Below are 25,381 nucleotides of genomic sequence, written 5' to 3'. Positions count from 1 at the left end.
AGAGCACCCACTCAGGCGTGGGAAGAACATGCAAACTACACAAGAGAGTGGTTTCAAAACCAGGACCTTCTTGCTTCGTGGTGACAGTGCTAACCACTGCGCTGCTAAATAACATAATTCTGAATATTAAATGATGTAACCAGTCGATTTTTTATAGTTTTTTTTAAGTTTTTGTTCAGATTTTGCAGGTGGCTTTTAATCCCAAACATCAAGCCATTATGTGCCCTGAACACTGAGTGACATAATCATAATAAAATCCTGAGTTGTAAGTCAGTGTAAAGCAGATGATGTTTTCATCTGGATGTGTTATTGAAAGAGGATATAGCCAGTTTTTAATAGTAAACAACGTCTGTCTGTCTTTTTTTTCTTTTTTCCTCAGCACTTCCTTGCTTCTTGTAATCAACAACATGTAACCACATCAGTTGAGGTGTTGTTTCATTTTTCAGGTAGACAGAAAAAATCTGAAACATCTACCCTTTGTTTTTCTTTTCTTTTTTTATTCTAACAGCAGCTATCTTTAAAAACATAGTATACACATTATTCAGAAACACAGTTCATGTAGAATTATTATGAAAACTTTCAGTATAAGCCAAATGATCTATTCCTGTTAGCAAAGGAAAGAAAGTTGCTAAATCTTAATCAGGGTTCCTTACAGGAAAGTCTATATCTGTGCAGGTGCATGATTTTAAATCTTTCAGTGTTTATTTGAGACGCCTTGTTTATCAAATGCTGCTCATGCAGGCTTCGTTTATGAGATTATAAAAACCACAGCCAGTCGTCTCATCTGAGGCTTACAATGCTGGCATGATCTCATTGCAAATGTTGTATGTGTTTGTGGTCGAAAGGGGGTGTAAACATTTTTTAGCTGCTCACCGTTATTTTGCAGTACTGCTTGAAGTGGGGCAAAAACAAAAAAAGAAAGAAAAAAAAAGTGATGGCTACTGTGACACTACTGTGCATGTACTTACGTTCATACTCATTTTATATTTGTTTTTGCAATTAGTAACATTAATATTTGAATTAAATGCATTTATTTGCCGTTTTTGCCTTGAAACCTCTTTCATTAAAACTCTTTAAAGAAACTATGATCCAAGCCAAAACAAGGGACAACTACAGGAAAAATAAAGTAAAAATAAAAACTAATATTAAGTGTAAATCCAGCATAATTGAAAGCATAAGTAGAAAGTTGTGTTGAGTAATCAATCAATCTGATACTTGCAGAAGTTACATAAATGGCCTTTTTGTGAAGACTGAAACATTAACCAAAAATATTTTGAAGATTACACTCACGGACCAACAGCTATAATAGTTCTAGTTAGCTTTGATGTCAGCATTAAAATGCAACACCACTGTTTTATTATTATATTTTCTTTTCTTACAATGACTTAACGGCACAAGAATAAACTTACTTTTAATTTTAAAAACGAACAGAAACATTCACACGGCATAGGGCACGACTGTTTTAGCCCATAGGGGTTTTGTAACAAGTGCAGGGGAAAGAACTGCAATAATGCTATGAGAACACTGCAAGTTCATAGTCACGCCAACACTAGAAAGAGAAACTGGCAGTTCAAACATAAGAAAGGTTTGATAAAAACCAAGTGCCAAGGTCTCACCTTTCAATTTGCGTGTACTTGACTGGCAGAATGACGACCAAGTCATTTCCTTACCCGAAGAGTTTGAGCTTTAACATTTGCATTTCTTCCATAGATTTTCTGCTGTGAATGTAGAAGTGTCAGAATTAAATCAGTTGGGGGTAGATATCAGGTAGCAGACATTGCCTGTAAAAGTTATTTTATGATTTTCTTTTATAGTTGTGTCATATAAAAGTGATACATTGCAAAATGTTCACAGCTTTTAACTGAAGCGTAGACAAAATAATCTGATAACATTTCGTATTTGAAATGTATTTTAGTTTTGGGTTAGAGATAAAATCTGGCTGTGTGAAAATAGCATTTAGTTAGCGTTGACCTCACAGGTTAAGTCCACGTGACTTTTAGCATTAACAACAACATGGGCTGCACTGAATTTCTTGCATTTAAGAAAAAATTATTTGCAAATAAAGTTTAATCTTTGAAGAAAACATTTTTTCCATCATTAGCATGCTTTACCATTTGTATGCTGACTTCATAGGCGAAGTGTGAGAAGCATCTCCCGTTACCCACACGACCCATGCCATCTTTAAAAATAAGACAACAAAAAAGGGAATGAATCATTATATATTTTCAAGAACACATGTCATCTTTGTGAAACATTTCACATTTAGTCAGTTAAGAAAAATATTATGACTAAGTGTCCCAGAGCTGTTCGTTGAGCCCGAGAGCTGCAGCACTTGGCACCTCTGGTTCCCTCTTTGCACATCGTCTGTGATTATCTGCAAACATTTCATCAAAGCAACCTGTGCAATAAATGCAAAAACAAGTTTAACTGAAAAGACTTTGGCAAACTGGTGCAATAAAAAAAAAAAACAACCCAAACCAAAAAACACAGAAATAACTGCATGTTAACGTAAAGGGTTTGGATTTTGACTGTTTTTAGATCGCAAACCACCTAAACATGATTCACTCACAGTATATATACACCTATTTTTTTAGTAAAGACCATTATCTATATCAGGCAACATACATGTCCACTGTGTCTATATATTTGAATAGAATAGACCAATGTTTTTCAAGTGTGTGCATGTGTGCTCCACACACAAGATACAGCTGTGTAACAGCTGTGATTTTTATATGCCAGAAACAGCAGGTAAAATATTTGTGCCAGCATTATAACCAAAGCTGGTAAGATATATCTAAAAGCAGGAAAGGGGAATTTGTGACTTCCCTATTCTCACAGCCAGCACTGAGTCTGTTTTTTCACATGATTCAAATCACTCATACAACTGAAAAACAAGTGGGCAAGCATGAACATTTGAACTTTCACACACCTGACGTCCCCTTTGCCATCATGCGAATGCATTTGACTTCTGAGAAACTGCATTTGGGGCACTTTATGTCTGAGTTGGGGTCAAAAGGGTGTGTGTGTGTGTGTGTGTGTGTGTGTGTGTGTGTGTGTGTGTGTGTGTGTGTGAGCGTGTGCGTTTGTGTGTATATGTATGCATGTGTGTGTGGGTGGGTGAGGGGATACAATGCAAATGTAAATGTAAAACGATTGTAATATGTAATATGCAACTTTTAAACATTTGTGTTACAGATAACCTGACCTCTCCACCACACATGAACATAAATAAGTAAAAGAAAATTTGAAAAAAATAAGAAAAAGGAAAAAGCAACCCCCACTCACTCAACAAAACCAAACTGTTGCTTCCTGTTGCAATTTTCTGTGTTGGTTGACCTCGGGTTGCCAGCTCAGTGCCTCCTTATATGTGTCAGCGCACTATTTTCTCATGTTCACCTTCTCATCTCTGTTCGGTTTCTGTTGCAGTTCACATGGAGATCACCGACCCTATACTTCATATTTTAGCGAGAATCCCACATCACTTCTGTTTTTTTAAATTTATTTTATATATTATCACCTATTTGGGCTCCATGAAAAAGAAGATATTGATTCATATCAGTACTAAAATGATAAAACTGTTTAGGTAGAGTTAAAAGACAAAGTATAACATAACAAGACAAGGAAGTTGGGTCCCTTGTGAGACCCTAAGCTTCACACCTAGCAGAACTATGCTGCTCTGCTGCAATTAGAGAAGTATTGTTTGTTCAAATTTTAATGCAGTTGTGTAATTTCTTTGTGCCAAAATATGCTTTATCATTGTAGGTTAAAAACCCCCAAACCAAAACAAAGCCAGCCTTAATAAATGTGTGAGAAATAATGTGTGAAAACACACACTTCCTCTGTAAGGACAAGACAAACTTTTACTCTACAGTGAACTCATCTCTCAGAACCTTCACAGACATCTCTTATTTATCTACTCTTCATTAGTGAACTGGCTCAACTGAAATTGTACCGCTGTGACTTATATTAGTTATTATTGTTATTTTTAGTGTTATGTAATTAACTGTGAAAATTAAATAAAACTCTGGGGAGAGTTTTTTTAATAAAAGTTTTCAGTGTGCAGCCTTTTATGTTTATGACAAATTTTTTGTTGAGTTTTAATTAAGTTACGAAATACATCTGCAGATCATTATATTTTAATTTTAATTTTATTTTGGTTTAATTTTATATTTAAATTAAACCCAAAATAATAAATTATGTCATTTAGCGCTATTAACCATAACTACTGTAACTACTGTAATTAAGTGTAACTGTAACTAAATTTAACTACTGTTTTTAGCAGATTTTTAGTCATAGTATCAATTCATCACAGAAATCTGAGGCTTTATTAAAGAGGATTCAGTTTTAAGTCCCACAACATTTTTGTTCAGATTTTATTTATTAACTGCAACCATATTATGCAAATATAGAAAATAATTATAATAGTGATAAAAATGCTACACAGAAGACACAGAATATTTTTTGATTTTCATTTTCCACTTTTCCAAATGATCTGTTCAGCTACAAATGTTAAATGTTATTTACACTTCTAAATTAATGCAACTGTAGGATATTGTCTGTTAATGCTAAATATTTACAACATTAATACATTTCATACAAAGCAGATATCATGGGAAAATTGCAATTTAAGAAAATCCATATCATACTTTTCCAAGTAATATATGCATGCTTGATATGTTACAATACAATAAAAGGCCAAAACAAATTTGAAAGTATAGTACCATAAAAATCAAAAAACAAAACATATAATGATGTACAAACAAGATGTTAAATTGATCTTAAGGGTGGCAGTAACATTATTACTTTAACACCTCCAGAGTTCACCATATCAATCTTCCTCCTACTAAACCATTTGAGTTTGACTTCTCCCACCAGTTGTTCCATTGCTCTCTGAAGTGTAGCCGTTGGTGAATGAAGCTGAAGAGTTGAAGCTCTGCAGCATCTTTGACTTTCCCAAGCAGGTTTTGTACATCATCTCAGCACGTCGTCTGAAGTGATGGTCCAAGAAAAAGTAAATGGCTGGATTCACGCAGCTGTTGAGGAATGCCAGGCAGCAGGAGATGATGAGCCCGTTTTTAAGTTGTGAGTTAACTTCACAGCTGGCTTTAACGTCTGCGAGACGTAAAATAACTGTGATGGATTTAAAAACATTGTAGGGGAGCCAGGACACCACAAAGGCCATTATGATGCAGAGGACCATCTTCAGGGAGTGCTTGCGGCGCGCTTCAGCACGAGGATTTCCCGCAGCAGCGCAGTGCTTGTTGAGGTGCATGATGATGGTGCCATAGCAGAGCATAATGATAAACACTGGGAAGATAAAGGTGAGTAAGGCCATGACCAGGCTTATTCCAAGAAAAAAAGGTGAACTTTGATCTTCTGTACAGAAATTGCCATCTTTCTCTACTTTCCGGTACACCAGAGATGGGATGCCAAGCACCAAGGAGCTTGCCCACACTACAAGACAAGTGGCACGAATGCACAAACTACTCCTGAGGTACCTCGAATCCATCAGCTTCACAACAGCCAGGTAGCGATCAACACTCATGCAGGTAAGGAAGAAGATATTGGAGAAGCGGTTCACAGCAATTATGTAGCTGCTCATCTTGCAGAGAAAGTTGCTAAATAGCCCAAAGTTCCAGTAATTTTTCTCCATTGCAGAAATGGCCCACAGTGGCAGCGTCAGGACAAAGACAAGGTCAGCCAGGGCCAAGTTGACAACAAAGGTGTCCACGAGACGACCACCTCTCTTCTTGTTTCCCACCACTAGGATCACAAGGAGGTTGCCCACAAATCCTGTGAAAAATATCAGGAAATAAATTGTAGGCAAAAAATACTCTGAGCCATTAAGGGTTTGTTCACACTCTTCCTGGAGATCATAAAGCGAAAAATTGTCAGTGTAGTTCTCAGAAGTGTAGAAATAGTCTACAGGAGTTGTGTCTCCGTCCATTCTGGAAGATCACACAGAGGCTCTGTAGTGCAGCCGTTGTATTGTGGCAGAGTGGTTAATCTAACCATGTCAGCATGCAGCTGCTTGATATTACAAGTGCTAACCACAGAGAATCCTATTTCAGCTCTCTTCCTCTCGCTTTACTGTGCTGCGTCTCCATCTCTCCGTCTGCTCTGTCTGCTCTGTCTTGTTGTATAAACCCAAAACAAACAAACAAAAAACTCGACACACATTAATCAAACTTGCTATACAATAACGTGATGTTCCAATATTACAGTGCATTATTATGGGTACAGCAGATTGTATGAGTACAAAAGTTTTGCATTTAAAGTATAGAACTCCTACAAATGTTTTCCTTCTGAAAAACTTTGAAGTCTTATACATATTTATGCAACTTTCTACTCTAGATTGTTATACGATGGTGCCTATATTCATAAAAAAGGACAGATTTCACCTTTAAATTGCTTTACATGAGCGCATTTTCTTTTTCCTTTATCAAAGAAATTGTGTATTGATGTGCCACACCAGTAGGGGGCAGTTTGATACTGTATGTGGTGACCTCCCACTTAATGTCAGGGGCTGTGATTCCTGAGAAAATGCCACTGATCTACTTCAAAAGGCTTTAGTATTTACATGTGAAAAATAAAATTAGGTTCACAGCTGGCAATAAATTCACTAACATCAAAATTTGTGACTAAAGTCAATTTACAATGCATTTAATGTCTGGCCTGTTTTTTTTTTACATTTATTTTTAAATTTAAGAGGACACATTTGAATTGTTTTGACATAAGTGTATTGAGCCCCTGTTTTCAGATAACACTCCATGTAATGCTCTTATGTCATCATTTGTTGTTGTTGCTGTTGTTGTTGTTTTTCATATAGGGTAGTTTTTGTTTTGCAGTGCTGTAACATTTTAAGGTAAAAAATAAGTACATTAAGGAATAAGGACTTTGGATAAATTACTCTGAGATTTATTAGATTCTCGAGTTAGCTTGGCCTGCTACTACAGTTATACCAGGAGGAAAAGTATAAAAATATGCATGGCTATATAAAGAAATATATATACACACACAAATCAAATCAAATATCGCATGATCTTTTCTGTAACATTTACAACTCATCAGAGCCTTTTTATTATGATCACAAAGCAGCGCTACTGAAACAGACAGGATATACACTGTTTGGTTCTTGTTTCTATGCTTTTTCCTGTCAGACTTGATATTTGAACTGCTGATCTCACCTCTGTTTTATTTTGTTTTATAGAGAAAGTAAGCTTTCCATTACTTAAAATTCAGCGGTGCATTCATCTTTGTTTGTGCAGGTTTTTGCGGATTTTAACCTGCTTACACCTGCCTGCACCACTCTTACTATTTAAGTCCAAATCTTTCATTAAACAGTATAGTGATCATGATTTCAGTTATGCTGTGTTCAGACAATGTGACTGCATAAGTGCACACATTTGTAATTGTGTGACAGCATTATACTGTCGAATTTTAGGAAGCAGCTGACCTACATGTCTGAACTTAGATATAGATGTTCTTCATTGTACAACTGTAAATACATTTGTGTGAAACCGTCAGAGTGCCAAGGAAATGTATATGACCAAAACCTCAAAACCAAAAAAAAGAAGAAGAACAAAAACGAAAACATGTATCTCGCGAACCAGAGATATACTCGGTTACGCCTGAATACCAACAGAGTCAGCAGAGGATATTAGTCATAAAACCAAGCAGACAATAAAGAGATGTGTGTACATTGTGCACAGATGTTTCCACGCATAACCACAAAAAACGACCATGAGCAACACTGAAAATCACTTTTGTCAAATAAATGGACTTCAGAGTTTGATTTTGGAATTTGAGTGGACCCTTGTTACAGGAAAGGAAACTGTCATCACGACTACCTCGACCACGACAGGACAGACCAAAGGTGAAACGAAGTCCCTGGTCTGGCTCGTTGCTGTTGTGTTAGAGCCAAAAAAAGTGAGGCTGGCCACATCTTATAGGAGGCTGGAGAACGTGTCATTGTTCTGCGGAGAGTTTCAGTTAAGAAAGCGCAGTGAGTGAATGACCTCCTTATGGGATCCCTGCTCCACTTTCTAGCATTGTACGTTATTCAAACACTCCTTCACTTTGTAGTGTCAAGGTGATGTGTGGATATACTCATCACGGCAGAAAATCCTGTCAGTGCTCATTGTTTGGTTCGACGTTGTTCTCCCTCACACTCAGCTGTACCTTTTCCTTGGAAAAGTTTTAATTATTTCTCCTGCATTCTTGCTGCTCTATCAGTGGAACGCTACATTCCTCTCCTCGAATAAGTGCTGTCTCACTCCAATTGAGCAGAGTAAATGTGAGAGCCAGTGAATGGAGCAGCCTCAATAGGAGAAAATAAACAATTGCATTGGTCCATGGGTGCAGTGGGGGAGAGCGGATGAGAGGAAGGGAGAAAGGCCTCCCTAATGTGCTAAGATTCCCATGGATACTCAGTCCTTTTTCTGTTTGGAGGAGGATCTCGTAAAGTACTTCAACAGTGGATGATTTCTCTTTTCCTTTTACTCTGTTTTTATTCGAGGAGAGAAAGGGTGGTATGTGTCAGGGTGATTGTTAGACATGGCGGTGGTGGTGGGGGGTCACATGCACACACGTGCGCTCTTGTACACACACACACACACACACACACACACACACACACACACACACACACACACACACACACACACACACACACACAGATGTACAATTTGCTCCTCATTTGTCAAGTGTTACGTTTAAGAAGGGAGTCCATTGTTTGGGTGTGAAAGGTTCTTGTTTTAGCAGTTTAACTGAATCAAAAGTTCCCCCAACACAAAGGGTTGCGCAGCCCCAGTGCTCTATTTTACCTGATCCCTGATGTCTGAAATACTCCACAGTTTTAACCCACTTTTTATCTCATTTACATACAAAACCAAATGACGCAAAACGCAGAATAACACCTGAATGCTCACATATACGTGATTACGTAGATTTAAAGTGTGGGGGATAAATGAGTCAAAAACACCTAAAAGAGTCATTCCTGTGAAACTTGGGTTAAATGTCATGTAAGCACAATTCCCAGGTGTCTGACCCTCCTCTGTCATTGTTAAGAGTTCATGACCCAAGCAAAGAGTTGGCAATGTGAGTAACAGAAGACAACAGTAGATTTTTTTCCCCAGGCTGTCAAAGTGAGGCCTGCAGGCCCACAGCAGGTTAAGAATGCATTTTCTTTATCAGCAGTTCATGTCATATCGCGAGTAGTGCATTTCTCTCCCACTATTACAGCAGACTAGAGACTAGTCACACTCCCAAAGTTGGCTAAAGTTACTTTTAATAGTCACTTGATAATTGGAGCATTTAGAAATAATGTTTTATATTACAATGTCACCTACAGTGAGAGGTAGGTATTAGAGAAAATCAGTTTAGCTTGTACATGTTGGTTATTTTTTTTCCTGTGTAGCCAGCTGTAGCTACATTTACCTCTGAGCACACTGACCTCATTGCATACACGCTAGTAGAATTTCTTCCACCACATAAAAAAAACGAGCAAAACGTGTTTTTCCCCTGAGCGACATCTTTAAACATCTAAAAGATAGCTGTGGTACCAGCATCATTCTCCTCTTCAACACCCATGCTGTGTATCTGCTCTTAACGTGCACAAACTTCCTCAGATTTGAAGTGGAGCTGCTTGGTTGTAAAATAATGTGAATGTTTCCACAGTGCAATGACTGCCCTCTGTGCCAGCTTGCTAGGTGACCTTAACATACACTCTCACAAAGCCTACATCGTGAATGTGTTGGGGATTTCCTTTGGCCACAATAAAAGAACCATGCAGTTACATTTGCGATAGTTTGCTTGACAAAGTAGCTAACTGATTTGTAGAACTGCTAAATGAATGTTCAGCATTACTTGCTCCAACAAATAGTAATGCGAGAACTTGCCCTGCAAATGCCCTACTTTGAAATGTCTTCCCATCAACACAGATCGCTGAAAAAGATAAAAAAAAAAAAAAAAGACAATTAGAGAAGAGAAACCATCATCATCTTAATAGAAACACTACTAACACTTACAAAATGTTTGGCCCTTAATCATTTTCTGGCTCCATAAATTCGGTCATGTAGGTGGTTAATTAGGTTTTTAATATAATATCCACATTTTACTCTAGTTTTTAGTTTGAAAGTATTAGTGGCGATGTAGTCTGGGGTGGTAAATATCTGAAGATACCCGGTTAGTGTGAGTGTGTCATTAGGTGAACACTGAAGCTGTGCCCACAGTCACTTATTCATTACCAACAAAGAAGTTGGTTCAAAGTAGTAGTGACCGGGAAATGTGGATGGGAATTTTCTCCTTTCTATAAACTGTGCAGAAAAAAGAATACATGTTAGAATAACAGTGTATTTGTATGTGTGAGTTATCACAATCATTAAAACATAATTACTGAAATCTGTCAAACCCCCCCCCCAAAACCTTGCTGCTTTTTTGGTCACAGTATCTAAAGCAGTGAAAGTGGTTATTATATGTAACAGAGGTTTTGGTATTTAATTTAATTTTAGCAAAGGCGCCTTGCACGAGTAAATATTGGTTCATGTATGAGGGACTTTTTTGGTTTGTTTTTGAAGTTGTTGGGCATTGGTTTGATGGCAATGTATTGTAGCTGAATTTAATGTAATGACTAAATACCAATAAAAAGACCACAAGTGGAATACAACACTATTACTGCTATTCTTCATGATGATGCAATGGAAAGAAGACTGCCGTCTATTTGAATTTTTTTTTTCATTCTTGATTTTGCAAGATCTGCTTTAACCTTTTTCATCATGCCATGCATGTCACCCTGTTTATTTTGATCGGTTCAAGGAACTTGACTAATGACGCTAATCCACCTGCTTGTTTTTGCAAAACGGGAAATAAGCTACATGACTCAAGGTGACTTGATGTGGACTGGAAGCTTAAATGTGTACAGGTTAGATTTTCATCCCCCAGCATTTAGCATACATGCTGCTGAATCACTCAGGGAGTCATGTTTCATCTGCTTTTGACATAAGAAGCAGGCACGAGAGAGGACGGAGCAAAGAACTCTTTCAGCCGGATCACATTTTTATTTCAGCAGTTTCATAATGTGCATACAACATCATGTCATGTTGTCATGATGAGCATATATTAAAAAATGTGCAAATAATGCAAAAGAAAATTAGCATTTGTGCATTTGTTTATTGATCTCTCGCTACAGTCTCACAGTGTTTTAATTATAAAACACATTTGGTCACAAAGTGCTCTACAGCAAAATAGACTAAAACAAATAAAAATCCCAGGAGGAATCGCAAAGAACATAATAGACAATTAAAGTATAGCTAGCATTTAAAAGTAACCTAAAAAAAAGCGATTAAAGATTCAGTTATTAATGAATTCTAGACTGATTTAATTATTGTGTTATTCTAGTTAAGCCTTGGTTGAAGTCAGAAACACAAACATTTTATTGACTAAATTAATGTTATTGGTGTTAAGTTGTAACTTTTATTACTTTTCACTTAAGTTCTGCATGAAGTCCAGTTTATGAGTCCATTGGAGACATATTGCATATTCCCTGATCGGTTTGTTTTAGACACTTTATAATCTAGTCATCATGTTGCATAAACTTCAATCAGCTTCAAGCAGATTGGTGATAATTAAAGGAATAAAAAGCAACAGGTTTGCAATCTCATTCCTAATGATAATGGCAATGAGATTGTGGATTTTTGTTGGCTTACAGGTATAGTGCTCCTGCTGGTTTCGCCTCGTCTCCCAGGGGAAATTTTTAGGAGCAGATGGTTGCCTGAGTGGACGAGTGTCAGCTAACAGTAGATGATCTTCTCAGCAAGGGGCCATCATGCTATAGTTTGCCCTTGTAAAATGAAGAACAAGGTTTTATCTAAATGTAACAAAAGATGTGACAATGCTTTTGATTACTGACCAGCAAAACAGGCCACGATTGGTCGATGACATTTGTCACGAGACCTGTGACCCAATCTGATCCCAGGGTGATACGAGAACGATGAAAGCCTGAGCTGTGGTCATGATGATAGAGACAGAGCCAGCCAGAGGTGGCAAAAGTACAGACTTTCTTTACTTAAGTAGAAGTACTGATTCAACTTCTATACTCAAGTAAAAGTGAAAGAGTACAAGCAATGAAATTGAATGAAAGAAAGTAAAAAGTAGCTCTTTGAAGGAAAATTCTACTAACCATTTTTGACCTGACGTTTTTGCAGGTACCTTGAACCTTGCGCTATATTATTACAATAATAAAATAATATTATAATTCTAATGACTCTGTTATGTAGGACACATACAGTGAAAGAGAATTTTAAACAATAACAATTTACCCACATTGTAGAGAATGGCTTTCCTCCACATCTAAACAGGAAAATGAGCTTCAGTAGATTTTCTCGGTGTACAGGCTGTGATCAGCTGACCTGCTGCTCTTTGTGGGTTCACAGAACTAATCTCAGCAAGATGTCAGCAGTTTCACAAGCTATCTTGACTGATGTTTATCCTCTACTCTGACAGTATAGAGTTTATACTGCCTTCATACTAGACAGTATATGGTTGGTATAAAGTTCGTTTCCAGTGAATTAATCTAAGCATTTGCATCTTAAATGCAAATTACATGCAAATTCATAAAATCTAAATCTAACCATAAGCACCAGTGACACTGTGCACCAACACAGTGCTTTAATGCAAGCTAACCAGTTTATCCAGGGTAAAACTAACCAGAGTTTTCATGCAACATTTCAATAACACAAAGTTAGTATCGCGTAGTTTGTTTTGCAGGACGTTTCACAAAATGAAAATGCATAATTATATGTATGGACGTTTGCAGATATATGCGTATGTATATGTGTATATATATGTATATGTAGTGTGTACGTGTGTGTGTACATGTCTATACTCATAGATACTTATAGATATCTATTATTTAGATATCTATAGTAATAGTAGTGATACAATAGTTAAATTTATTTCTTGCATATTTCCACAACCCTCTATCCATAATCACATACGGTGTATGCTACCGTTGTATGTAGTGTATTATCTTATTTATTTTGTATTTGTTTGTATTTTATTTGTATTTTTTGTATTTTCCTTCTGCTATCTTAACCTATGCTGAGTTAATGCACACATTTCCCCACCATGGGATCAATAAAGTCTTATCTTATCTCTTATCTTAAGTTAATAAAACACATCATGGACAATATGATGTATGTATATCATATATTTTTATAATTTTAATCAATATATGATTAAAAGTATGGCATTACATGTAAGCTTAAAAGCAGCAGTTTATCAAGTGTCACTGATCAGTCCTTACCTTTAAATATAACCTCTCTTCTTCATCTGCTGTCTTGTCTGTCTTCCTACGTCTTTCTGTTTAAATTTCCCTCCTGGGAAATTCAGACCTTTAGCTACCAACACGCAGCCTGATAAACTGCACACAAACAGTCTCTGTGTTTGCTGATGTTTCTTCAGCTGATAGAAACACTAAATTTGAAGTTACCTGACACCTATAATTCTGTCACTATCTTCATGCTTCCTCCTCTTCTGTAGTGCTAGCTATTCTTAAGTACTGCGACCACAACTTGCGGACACCCGCACTCGTCCGGCCTACTTTGACTCCAGAGTATAAACCTTACAAATGATGCCATCAAACCTAAAGTAATTAGTCTGTTTTGAAAATGTAAGAACAGATATTTGTTTAAAAATTAAGAAAGTAAAAGTAAAAAGTTGTCAGAACAACAAATACTCAAGGAAAGTACAGATACCTGGAAATTCTACTTAAGTACAATAACAAAGTATTTGTACTTTGTTACTTCCCACCTCTGGAGCAAGCACTTTCCTTCTGAAATCAATGATAAGCGTTTTCCTTATCATTATTGTCAGTATGAGCACTTTTACCATCTGAGCTGGCAGAACTACCGGCCTCCCGGTGAGGCGATAATGTGTCTCACTTTCTATGAGCTGGGACCGTTCCCACTCTGTGTTTTGTCAGTAGAACAGATTTCATTCTCAGTTTTGTCATTAGCTGTTTAGACCTGTTCATTTCCAGAGTGTTTTAGGTCACAAGGTCAGAGGACAGGCTCCCCCAACACCTGGGGGACAGAGTTCATCACTCAGAGAGCCATTAAGAAACAGAAGTCTGAACAAGACCAAAGACAGACCTATCACTTGTATAGGGGGTGATCAGAGAGAACATGCATTTGTCTAGAGGCATGAATCAGGGGCGCCACCAAGTGGGGGCCAGGGGGGGCACTTGCCACGCCCCACAATTTGCTGCCCCCCCCTCAGCAAGACTGATCTATGTTGGTAATAATGTGATAAGGCTGTAGAAAAGGTGGTGCCGATCCCAGGGCAGATCACTTGTGCATCTAAGGGCCAACACAGAGACAGGCAACAGTTCACACTCTTACATGATCTGATACTTACTCGTCTTTCCTGAACAAGTTTGCTCTTAAACTTAACTCCATTCTGGGAAAGTGAATGCTTCTGCTTCTGAATTTATTAAAGCAGTGGTTGGGACTTCCAGTCAGCCAGTTAGAACAGATTATTATTTATGTCAACCTATTTTCAGTGATATCAACTTTAATAGCAGACAGTGAACTAGGCTTATAATTATTTTCTTTCTTTCTTTTTTTGCCATATTTTTTTTTGTTTTTAGTGTGCCGTGCCAGTTTTTTTAGTGGCCCCCATATGAAAAAATTCTGGAGGCGCCCCTGGCATGAATGTGAGCAAATGTGTGCTTTTAGGTAGGAAGAGGGCGGGACATGCACAAGCATGGATGCATTGTTGATTTTGCAGAAGAATTGTTTTCTGAAGAGAAAGGGGGTGGATTCATAGGTGGGGTTGATGAATGTGTTGATGGTGGCATTTTGATAGGGGTAATTTTGACCTGACAGGGCCCAGGCTCTCTCATGAATCAAAATGTGTCAGCCAGTCGCTGGAGATGGAGGGTCGCTCATTGTGGCTCTGACACCCGTGTGAGGGGCTGAGGCTGCTGGGGGTCAAGTGTGACACCTCATTAGGACGATGTTGATTTAGTGTGGCCACAGCGCAACAGACCTCCTCCCATGGGGTATGGAGAGGCGTGTGAGTGAGGGGGGTGGGGAGCACCTCACACTGGACAGAGAATGGGGGCCTACTGCTCTTCATCCGCAAGGCCATCATCTGACAGCTTGCAAATCACGCACCTCGACCCCTCAATCCCCCCCCCCCCCCCCCCCATTTAATTTCCACCCTATCCGTAGTTTTAAACATGCATTTCATTGAATCACAAAAGAGCTGCGTCCAGTTTCTGAGGGATATAAAATGTGTTTTCTGTTTTCTTTGAAGGTTGAAGGTCTGGTCTGGTCAGTTTTTCACCTCAGTGAGCCTACCACCCCTGGCAGAGCAATTCTGGTCTTTCACCTTTGAACTTTCAATTTGAAGTTTTCCATGATGTCAAGATTGCTTCTGACAAGCTGCAGTTGCGCTCTCAGCTCAAGTGCAAACATGTCATTTTAAGGAATGAGTGTTTAAGGTTTACAAGCAGCCCCCCTGTCATGTGTTCTAAATTTGTACCTAACTGTTTTGAGTAGATGCTACTGACAGAAATGTTGGAAACAACAAAATGTTGTTTTACTATGTGAACTCACAGCTTGAGTGTTTCTTTTTATGTCATGCTTAAAGTTCCGTTTTGTCTCAGCAGATCATCCCCTTTAGGGCAACTTTTTTTTATCAGCACGCTGTCAGACTATTAGTGGTTTATATGACACTGAACACTGTGTCATATACAGAGATGAATGTTATATGTCACCATCAAACATCAATGTGATTTATGTAACTCTGACTGCGGCGAAGCTAAAAGTCATTTCCAAACTTTGATTTGAAATGTATTTGAGTATTAAAGGTTGTTGCATAAGTAGAACTACACATTAAGTCACAATACTGATTCCTGCACGCCAACAGCAACCACTCCTCAATTTATTCTTAAGGTTTGTTACTAACAAGAACTTCATTTTCTTGTTAGTTACTTAGTTTTCATTTTCTTTCTTCATCTATCTATCTATCTATCTATCTATCTATCTATCTATCTATCTATCTATCTATCTATCTATCTATCTATCTATCTATCAGAATAAAATAGACTGATAAAAATGCTTTAACCATTATGGCAGAGTAACAGTAAGATTAAGTAAGTATGAAGACTGATTGTGTTAAGTCTAAACTTTGACCTTTAGTTGTAGTGCCCCCTTCTGGTCAAGTTGTTATACTGCATTTAAAATCGTCCATGTGCAGCTTTTGCAACTAAAACTATTCCTGCTGGTTTATGCAACCTTTACAGGAACTGCACGTATCAATTAAAAACCTTTACTTGACACGTATTTATTAACAACAAACGTGATCATTATCTGAAAGCCAACATTTAAATAAGATCATGCAAACTGGTGCGCACCATTATGAACCATCATCTCCATTCTTCTTTGATGCTTGACACATCGACTCCTGACAACGGACTGGCGATGCATCTCATTGGCACAGAATTCATTGAGAAAATTAACATCTGTCTTAATGTCTCTCCAACTGCTTGAATTTGATTACACCGGCTCAGAGGCATCCACCAAATGTCACGGCTTGTCACTGTGCGCTTTCCCCCACTTTCTGTGCTGCACAAACGATATTAAATGACCCTTTTTTGCATTAACTCATCATGCATACCTAAATCTAAAATGATGGAAAGCATTGAACTAAATTAGTGTATAATTGTATGCATGAATAATGGATGAATATATTTATCTCTATAGTTATCAGTCATTTATTCATTAATAAAAAAAGTAAATCAATTAAGATTTTATGTTTTTTTTTATTATGTTAAATAAACGCTGAATTATGCCCAAAAACGCATTCAAATGTAAAATAACATTGTCATGAATCACACCTTTTTCTATTCCTCAGCGTGTGAGTGATGTGGACACACACACACACACACACACACACACACACACACACACACACACACACACACACACACACACACACACACACGCACACACACACACACACACTCAAACAAATGTGCAGTGGGCCATCTGTCTTTTCTGATGCTGCAGATCTGGGATAACAATGAAGGCTTCGTGACATTTCACAGATTTGCCTCTAAACGTTTCACACCACCACAACAGACATCTGCTTTTCTTGTCACCGCTGTCGGGTGTGATAATTAGAATTTTGTAAGTTGCAGAAAATTATATTTGTCACCCACTTATCAATAAATCGCTCTCGCCGAGAATGAATGATTTATGAATGCTGGTATAGCTGATGTCACAGTCCACTTTTGTTGCCTTTGAGATTTTACTCATTAGTCTGAATAATAACTGTCACTAATTCAAGCTGTTCTCGAATGGCTTTTTGAATAGAAGGAGAGGGAGAGAGTGCGAGCGAGAGAGAGGCAGCAATAGAGAGGAGAGATTAACTCCAGTGAGCTCACTCTGAGAGGCCCAGGAACGGCTGAATATTGTTCTAGTGGTGGGGAGAAGGGGCTGGTGGGGTGGTGGTGGGGTTTGAGGGAAGGAAAAAAAAAATCCCTATGCAACCAGAGAAATGAACTTGATGATCTCAAGGGGGCGGGGGGAGGATCACCATTCCTTGCTCCTGACAATCAAAATTAGATTGGCCAGCACTGTGTCAACACTAGCCTCAGTTAAGGCATGACAGGGGGAGGGAGGGAGCACACCCCACTCACCCCCACCCCCCTGTGGGTGTTTGAGAGTTTGCCATGTGAACTATGGAGACCCCACAGTGCCTTTCACTGACTGCTCAAGCCCCAAAGAAATCCTCAAGCCTTTTTTATTGGTCGGCACTGTAACCGATGGCACCTCTTCCCCCGAGTTTCATATTTTGGCAGCTCATTAATGCTTCAGTTTGGTACTTGGCTTCATTACACCCCAAAACTTGAAGTTCTGGGATTTTAATCTGCAAGAAATAAACGTGGGGGCATTCCTTCACGTTTTTAACCTTTCACTCCTCCTCACTTCATCCTGTGTGAACTCTTAAGGTCGGCTGACCCGTGGCATTAAAGCTCAAATTCATCCAAACAACCCTGCCCCTTTTGGTGTTCTCTATATATTAGTATATTAAAGGGATGTACTTTAAAACTGGCAAACAAACAAAACATGGAGATAAAAAGATATAGATAAGTACATGCGACTGTTTATCAGGCCGTTCACATTTTATCCTACATATTAACCAAAGGAGAATGCGACCCTTTAGAGCAAAAAACAAAACATCAGCAGAACACACTGCATAAAGCAAATGTGAAAAAAATAAAAACAGAAACGTTTAAGATGTTTTGATTATGAAGCAATCAGTTTAAGGTGTCAAGAGCCTGAAATGAGGCCTTTATTTTGTTTGTATTTTCCCCACATTAGCTATTGGTGTAAAAGGAGAGTTAAGATGAAGTTGATTAAGGGTTGTGTTTTTGCAGGTTTGGTCAGTGACCTGGAATATTTGGTGTGTCCAGCCTTACCATTAGAGAGGGAGTGCAGCTGTGTCCTCATCTAACCCCCTTCTTTTTATTCCTGTTTTATCATCCCAGTGAAATTCATCTGAAGCAACTCAGCAGAGGAACAACTTTTGTACGTTTTCTTGATTATAGAGACACGGCATCCTGGTGTTTTGGGTATTTTGTGTTATGTTATTGAATTTATTTGCTGCAGGATTCATTAATGGTATTACATAATATTTCTGAGATTCTTACTCCTGGGTTTTTGTCTCCTGTTGATCCACAGATTTAAGATATTGCAGTGATAGGATTAATACTCGTGGTACTGCAGGGGCAAGAGTGTGGGGTTTTGTTTTTCACTCTTAAGCTGATTCCTGTTGTTGCCAAAAGAGAGATGTCCGACTGACTTTCAAGCAATCGCACGCTGCTGTGAGGAGCATTCAAAATAAATGGAGCAAACGTGCGGATTGCTGTTTACTGGCAGAGGAGGATGTCATTAAGACGTCGTACCTGTGAGGACTAGAAAGAAAACTATCTGCTTTTTATGTGTTTTTCTTATAGATACACCTTCCTCTAAGCATTTGTCTCCATTTTGGCAAAAATCCTGTAACACATATTATGGTTAGGGGGATGAGGGGTGAAATGAGGACATGAGGAGAAAAGGAAAAACAGGGAATAAAATGAAAACAAACAACATCAGCAGGTAGTAATTTGTTAAGTATTTACTGGATAGTTAACGTACAATTTCTGTGTGAAATGTAAAATGATATTTCACATCGATGCATATGTAATTAATGCCTGCATTTTGTATTGTGTGCACTTAAAAACACTCCAGTTTATTTAAACAACTGATAAAAATGCTCTCATGTCCTACATTGAGGTGAAGCAGCTTTCAGAAGAAAGCTCAAGTATTCTTTTACATAGAACATTTAAAACCGTGTGTGTATTGTTTTACAATACAATACACACATTGAAAAGTTTCACAGCTCCAGAGATCAGCAGTTTTCAAAAGCTTGAGAAAAACGTAAAAATAAACTTTTTAAAAAGCCACAGCTTGTCCGAGGTCACACCAAATAATTAACTCATAATAAATTAATTAACTTCAATTTCCCAAGGTTTATAAGTAAAATGCATTTCACTCACTGACATTTCACTTGCTGAATTCAGGAGAATGAGAGGGTCTGACTGCAGAGGGTTTTCAGACTTATAATTGAAACATTTGTGACTTCCTTACGTGCGCCTTGTATTTAAACAAAGGAAATCCTTCAGGGTTGGGGTTGGTCATCTTGTCCCCAGGTATACTCTGTGGGTCTGTGAGACTGTACTGCGACATGCCCGAGCAAAGCTGCACTTCACCTCTACCATCTCACCATCAGGGCCAGCAATTGTCTGCTTTGAACCAGATGGTGTGCTGGGAGCACAAAAGAGTGACAGCTGTCATTCATGGGAATGAATGAGTCTCTGTAGTGAGCTGTGAGTTAATGTGTGCAAGCTGCACCGGAGGAGAGAATAAAATAGATTAAATGAAGTTGGTAACTGTGTTTCCCTGCATCAAAATAGAAAGGTGGCAGGGTTAGGTTACGTGAAGCAGACTAAAATCAATGCAAAGGTACAAACTCGGGAGTTAGATGTATGACTAAGTGTGAGATTTATATTAAAAGATGATAAATGCACAATAAAACTGTTTCGGTTTCATTCTTTTCTCTGCATTTAGAGAGGTTAGGGGTGATTTACAGCTCATAAAAGTGAACCATATGACAAAATCTGAACCAAACCAAAAAGAAAAAAATATTTATGATCAGCTTGAAAAGTCAGGTTTATTGCAGTGTTGATAATTATAACATTTAATGAGGATTTTTCAGTGTGACCGTTCATTTTATTGTCACGTGAGACTTTGAGTGTGTGACCTTTCTTGAACAGGCCCCCTCTCTAAACACCAGCCCATCTCCAAGCCAGACAAAAAGGTGTTACTGATAACTGTGTCCAGCAATTTAAGTTGTTGAGTGCTGCCCCCACTTCACCTTCTTTCTAAACTTTATGGCTATAATTGCCATAAAACTCCTTCTAAACCCTCCCAGCCTCCACCACCCTGAGATCTTTGTGACATGTTCAGCACTCCCATTGTACTGTACGTTTTCTTCTCCTTCCATAAGAGCCAGTATGGCATACTTTAGTTCTTATTTAATGAAGCTGGGTCAGAGTTCATCATGTTAGCGGGTTTAAGGCTCTAAGTGCAGCATTCAGCCTTTAACACTTCATGTCCAACTTGAACAACCCCTTCTTATGTGCCAAAACAATAAAAACATCCATCAATGTCCCTGTCTATGTAGGGCGCTTATGACTGATGATGTGTACGGCGCATTGACGCACTTGAGGGCCAGGGGACTGTGTGAATGTTTGTTTATGTCGAGTGAGGATTTGTCAAAAGGTTTATGTCATTGCTGGCATCGGGCTCCTCGAGCTTGTACTGGGTGGTCTTTGTCTGTTTGCATCCGTAAAAAGCTTCGTTCTCACTCTCGTTTGTCCCCTATTGATTCTCTAAATTAGGTTGATGAGAGGCCCTCCTATCAGGTGGCATATTAATTGGGTCAGGCTGGATTTTATATGAAATCCAAATAATGGCAAGTCGAACCCCAACACTAAACCTTTGTCCTGCAAGTGCTCTCTTTCACCAATTAGCCTCGCAGTGAATCTGCTTCCTGCCACCTCTGCGGCCTGTCACTATGAACCAAGAATAAGGATGCCACCAGCTGCTCAAGCAAGTGTGTGTGTGTGTGTGTGCATGAGAGGAAGACAGGAGTGTGTTTGCTTGTTACTACTGAGCAGGTCCTGTCCTCTGTATTTGTTTTATTTATATATTAGGTTTGCATAGCCCGTTTAAGAACTTCCATCCATCTATTTATCCTATTTAAATTTCTGCAAGTTTAAAGGTTCATTTTCAATATGGTTACATTTAGTAGTTTTAGGACAACAATACGAAAAATAAATGTTTCAGCATTTTCCCTCTTGACATCCGGGTGACAGTATTTATTACAATTATAGTTTTCATGTATAGTAAGTGCAACATAAACAAACCCAAAAAATATTACGGTTTAATTTAAAATGGTCACCATTTTTTAAATGAGGACTAAATGGTAATCTTTGCTTTTACACTTAGTTTATCCAATTCCATTCAATTCAATTTACGTATATAACACCAAATCACAACAGCAGTCTCCTCAAGGCAATTTATACTGCTAGATAAACACCCTACAGTGTTAGAGAGAAAAACGCAAAAGCATTAGGTGATTTTGGGAAGGAAAAATATTGTTTTCACAGGAAAAAACTTGCAGGATCAGGCAGTGGCACACATCTACCATGTTTGGTCACGGGTGAGGAGAAAGATAAGAGAAAGAACAAGAGCAAATGTTTAGTCTACTCTGAACTGTTGAACATGTATAAAATTGGTTTCAATAGTAAAACAACAACAACAACAACCCCCCCCCCCTTAAAGCAGATTTTGTAAAAGCTTTTGGGTGAACTCCAGGACTAACAAACATCATTAACTTCCTGAAAAAACACAAATTAAAAACGCTATATAATAATGTGAAATAATGTTCAGGCTAACGTTGTTAGCATGTATTGTTTTAATGTTTATAATGTTAGAAAATAAGACATTTACTTTTATGGTTAATATCATGTAATATTTCTCATTTCCTCTCTAATGGTGCGCTAACACCAGGTATTCAGTTCTTTGCTTGAGTTCAGTTTGTTTGAGTGTGATGACGGTGTACCGGACATGGTATGCATAACTGCTGTAATCACATCTTAAGGCTTCCTCACTGAGAGCTGTCACAGTGAAAATCTCCTTGTTAGATAAACAGCAAATATCTGTCAGGACAGTATGTCACAGCTTCCCCAAGTAAGCCACAAAATGCATGAAATCACGAACCACATTGTGCTTTGCAAAAGTGCTTTTCACGAATGCATAGTGAGAGAGCTAAGAGCAGGAAAGGCGCTGAGATGCTGTGACAAACAGAAGTGTACTTGGCTTGGATCTGTGGGGCACTGTGAGAGCAGGACAGTTGGGGGTGGGGGGCTGGTGTGAGTACAGTCTGAAACAGGTATTTGTCCAGTCAGTCTTGAGGTGGTTATAAATATTATGTAGCTATGAGCATAAAAAACTCACATTGACTCATGATGAGAATTGAACATGAGCAAAATAAAGCAGGAAACTCAACACAAATGGATACAAGTTAGCTAGTTAACCCTAGTTAACCCTAAACTGTCTAACTTCCACCTGCAACTTCATTTAAGTGTTGGTAAATGTTGACTTTGACTGTACAGTAAGTAAGTAATGGTTGACACATTTGAAATGTGATCTAAAATGATCATTTTATTGATTTGAATACAGAATTTTCTCCTAAAACTATTATACACATAAAATTTAATGTTCTAAGACAAAGTGTTTGGTTAGGTTAGCATAATTTTACCCATTCTAGACAGCATGCTGCCAGAATAGAAAGATAGAGCTCATCATGCTTGTGTAATGCACTTATACCTACAATTTTTTTCACATACAGTATATGTTGAATTTAGTCTATTATTTGGGCTCCTTCAAGTGTTAATTTGCATAATAGTCTGCAATAAATTCGTCCTCTTTTTATTTTTATTGTACTGCAGATATTAAGCAGCAATGAGTTTAAACATTAGAATGTCTTCCTAGTCTTAAATGTTTTAATGGTACAGTCTGATTTGGTAAATTGAAATATTTTATGTACATAGGTAGGAGAGATAAATAAGAAACCAGTTTTACCATTAGCACTTGATAATACAGCCCACAGCTGGGTGCAGTTCTCCTAGAATTAAATTAAATTTTCTTCGATTATGTGAAATTGTGATACAAAGTGTTTCCTACTTACAGTTAAAAAAGTAAACACCATTAAACTTTATTGTCTTTTAATGATGGGTTTTATCAAAATATTAGTTGTTTTGTGCAAACTTTTCAATCATAAGTTACAAAAAGGCTGTAAAAAGTAGAGTCATGTGAATAGAATTTTTATTTTTCTATTATCTTTTTGGTGTAAATTTGACCAAACGTAATAATAATAATGATGACAGGATCAGATGCACTTTTTGAACAAATGCCCTCAACTGAAGGACGAGATTAAGTAAATGAAAAGAAAAAAATATTTCCTATTAAACGGTGTTTGTCCTGTTATGCTTATTTCAATTTGTTTATCCAAGTGTTATTTTTTCATGTTCTTGTTGTGTTTGTTGCATTCAGTATAATTTCCTTTTGTGTGTGTTGTATTTATTTTTTATTAAAAGCTTCTGAATGCAAATCACCCTAAACAGTGAAAGGGAGAACAATCCTTATCACATTTTACATCTCTTATCAGAGTATAACTGAATAGTCAAAAATCCCTCATACAAACAAAAATAACGTGTAATTACGCTGTAAGATCGGAAAACTATGCCACTTCAGCCTGCTTCCATTAAAGGTATTACCCATTTACAGAGTCAGTCAGGGAAATATGTTTATTTCTATGCAGAAATACATGGAAGTTAATCACTACTTAAATGTAATATATAATAATTTCTTCTTTCCTGTAAAAACTTGAATTTTCATCCCCTTATTCCAGTGTATACAGATAAGCATTTGTTTGTAAATATAATTACCTTGTTATTCTAAGATAAAAGACCTTGAAATCCCTTCCATATTATAAAGTGCTACAGATTTTCTTGCTACAGTCACGGCACTGTTCAGATGAGAGAGACAAAGTAAGCTCATAATCCTGTCTGAAAACAAGTAAGTCCAATTTTAAAATGTGGTCAAAAATGGGAAATAATGAACTTCATCTGTTTGCAGTTATCAGTCTTTACCATCATGGTAAAAATAAAGATTTTACATATACATTGTATATACATAACTACCAAACACGACATCTTACACCACATCATTATTTATTTTATTTTATTATTATTTTTTAGCAAAAAGTACGCTAAAATGCAGAAGCAATGTGTGAAAATCAGTAGCTTGCAGCACCATCTTTAGCAGCAATAATGTGAAGTAATTGTTTTCTGTGGGACTCTATCAGTCCCTCACATTATTCTCTTCTGTACCAGGTTGCTTTTTTTCATTGAGAGTTGTAACCACTGATTTATCTGCAGCTCTGTCACAGCATCTCAATCAGGTTGAGGTCTGGACATTGGGCTGTTGCAGCACCTTGATTTGTTTCTTTTTCAGTCATTCTGTTATGGGCTTGCTGGTGTGTTTGGGATCATTGACCTGTTGCTTGACCTAATTTTGCCCAAGCTTTGCCTGTCGGACAGATGGCCTTTCAGACTTAATGACTCCAAGGTGCCCAGGTCCTGTGACTGCTAAACAAACCCAAATCGTCACCCCCTCCACCACCGTGCTTGACTGGTGATGTGATGTATTTGTGCTGATAGGCTGTGTTTGGTTTTCCCCGAATACAGCACTGTGCATCAAACACCTCGACTCTCTTGTCTGTCCAAAGGAGACTGTTCCAGAAGTTTGGTGGTTTGTTTAAATGCAAAACCTGAGCAGTGCTTTGAAAACCATGCTGCCATGGTGTTTTTATAGTAAGGAGGCTTTCTTCTTTTCAAGTAAGCCATACTTGTTTAGTCTGTTTGAACTGTACTGTCATGAACTTTAATATTCAAGATGCTAACTGAGGCCTGTAGCTCTTGGAGTTTTTGCAGTTTCCCTGAAACTGAATGTTTTCCACTTCTGAATTATCTTTCTTACTGCAGTGTATTTACATAATTATAAGACCTGCTAAGGGCTGGATTATTATTATGTCCTGATACATAAAAATGTAAAATTGAAAGACTGTGTTTTGTACATTTCTTTGCATTTATCTTTCTGTGATTCTATAGTAGTAAACAGTAATTTATTTCATTTTTGAA

The 25,381-nt window shown here is 37.7% G+C and overlaps 1 protein-coding gene across 1 annotated transcript; it reads right to left on the bottom strand.

Moving 5' to 3' along the window:
- Positions 1-4,341: 4,341 nt before the first annotated feature.
- On the bottom strand, positions 4,342-6,269 carry gpr25 (G protein-coupled receptor 25). Its single transcript, XM_040029335.1, has one exon. It carries the CDS (start codon positions 5,945-5,947, stop codon positions 4,844-4,846), a length of 1,104 nt encoding a protein of 367 aa, XP_039885269.1. The 5' UTR covers positions 5,948-6,269; the 3' UTR covers positions 4,342-4,843.
- Between the last annotated feature and the right edge of the window lie 19,112 nt (positions 6,270-25,381).

Source organism: Simochromis diagramma, unplaced genomic scaffold (assembly GCF_900408965.1).
Source record: "Simochromis diagramma unplaced genomic scaffold, fSimDia1.1 OVJJ01000483.1, whole genome shotgun sequence".
NCBI classification, from domain to species: Eukaryota; Metazoa; Chordata; class Actinopteri; order Cichliformes; family Cichlidae; genus Simochromis; species Simochromis diagramma.
Note: the sequence above shows the minus strand (reverse complement) of the source record. Positions and strands in the feature narration are given on the sequence as shown.

Coding starts and splice junctions, on each gene's coding strand:
- gpr25 (XM_040029335.1), bottom strand. CDS start 5,947: ATGGACGGAGACACAACTCCTGTAGACTATTTCTACACTTCTGAGAAC.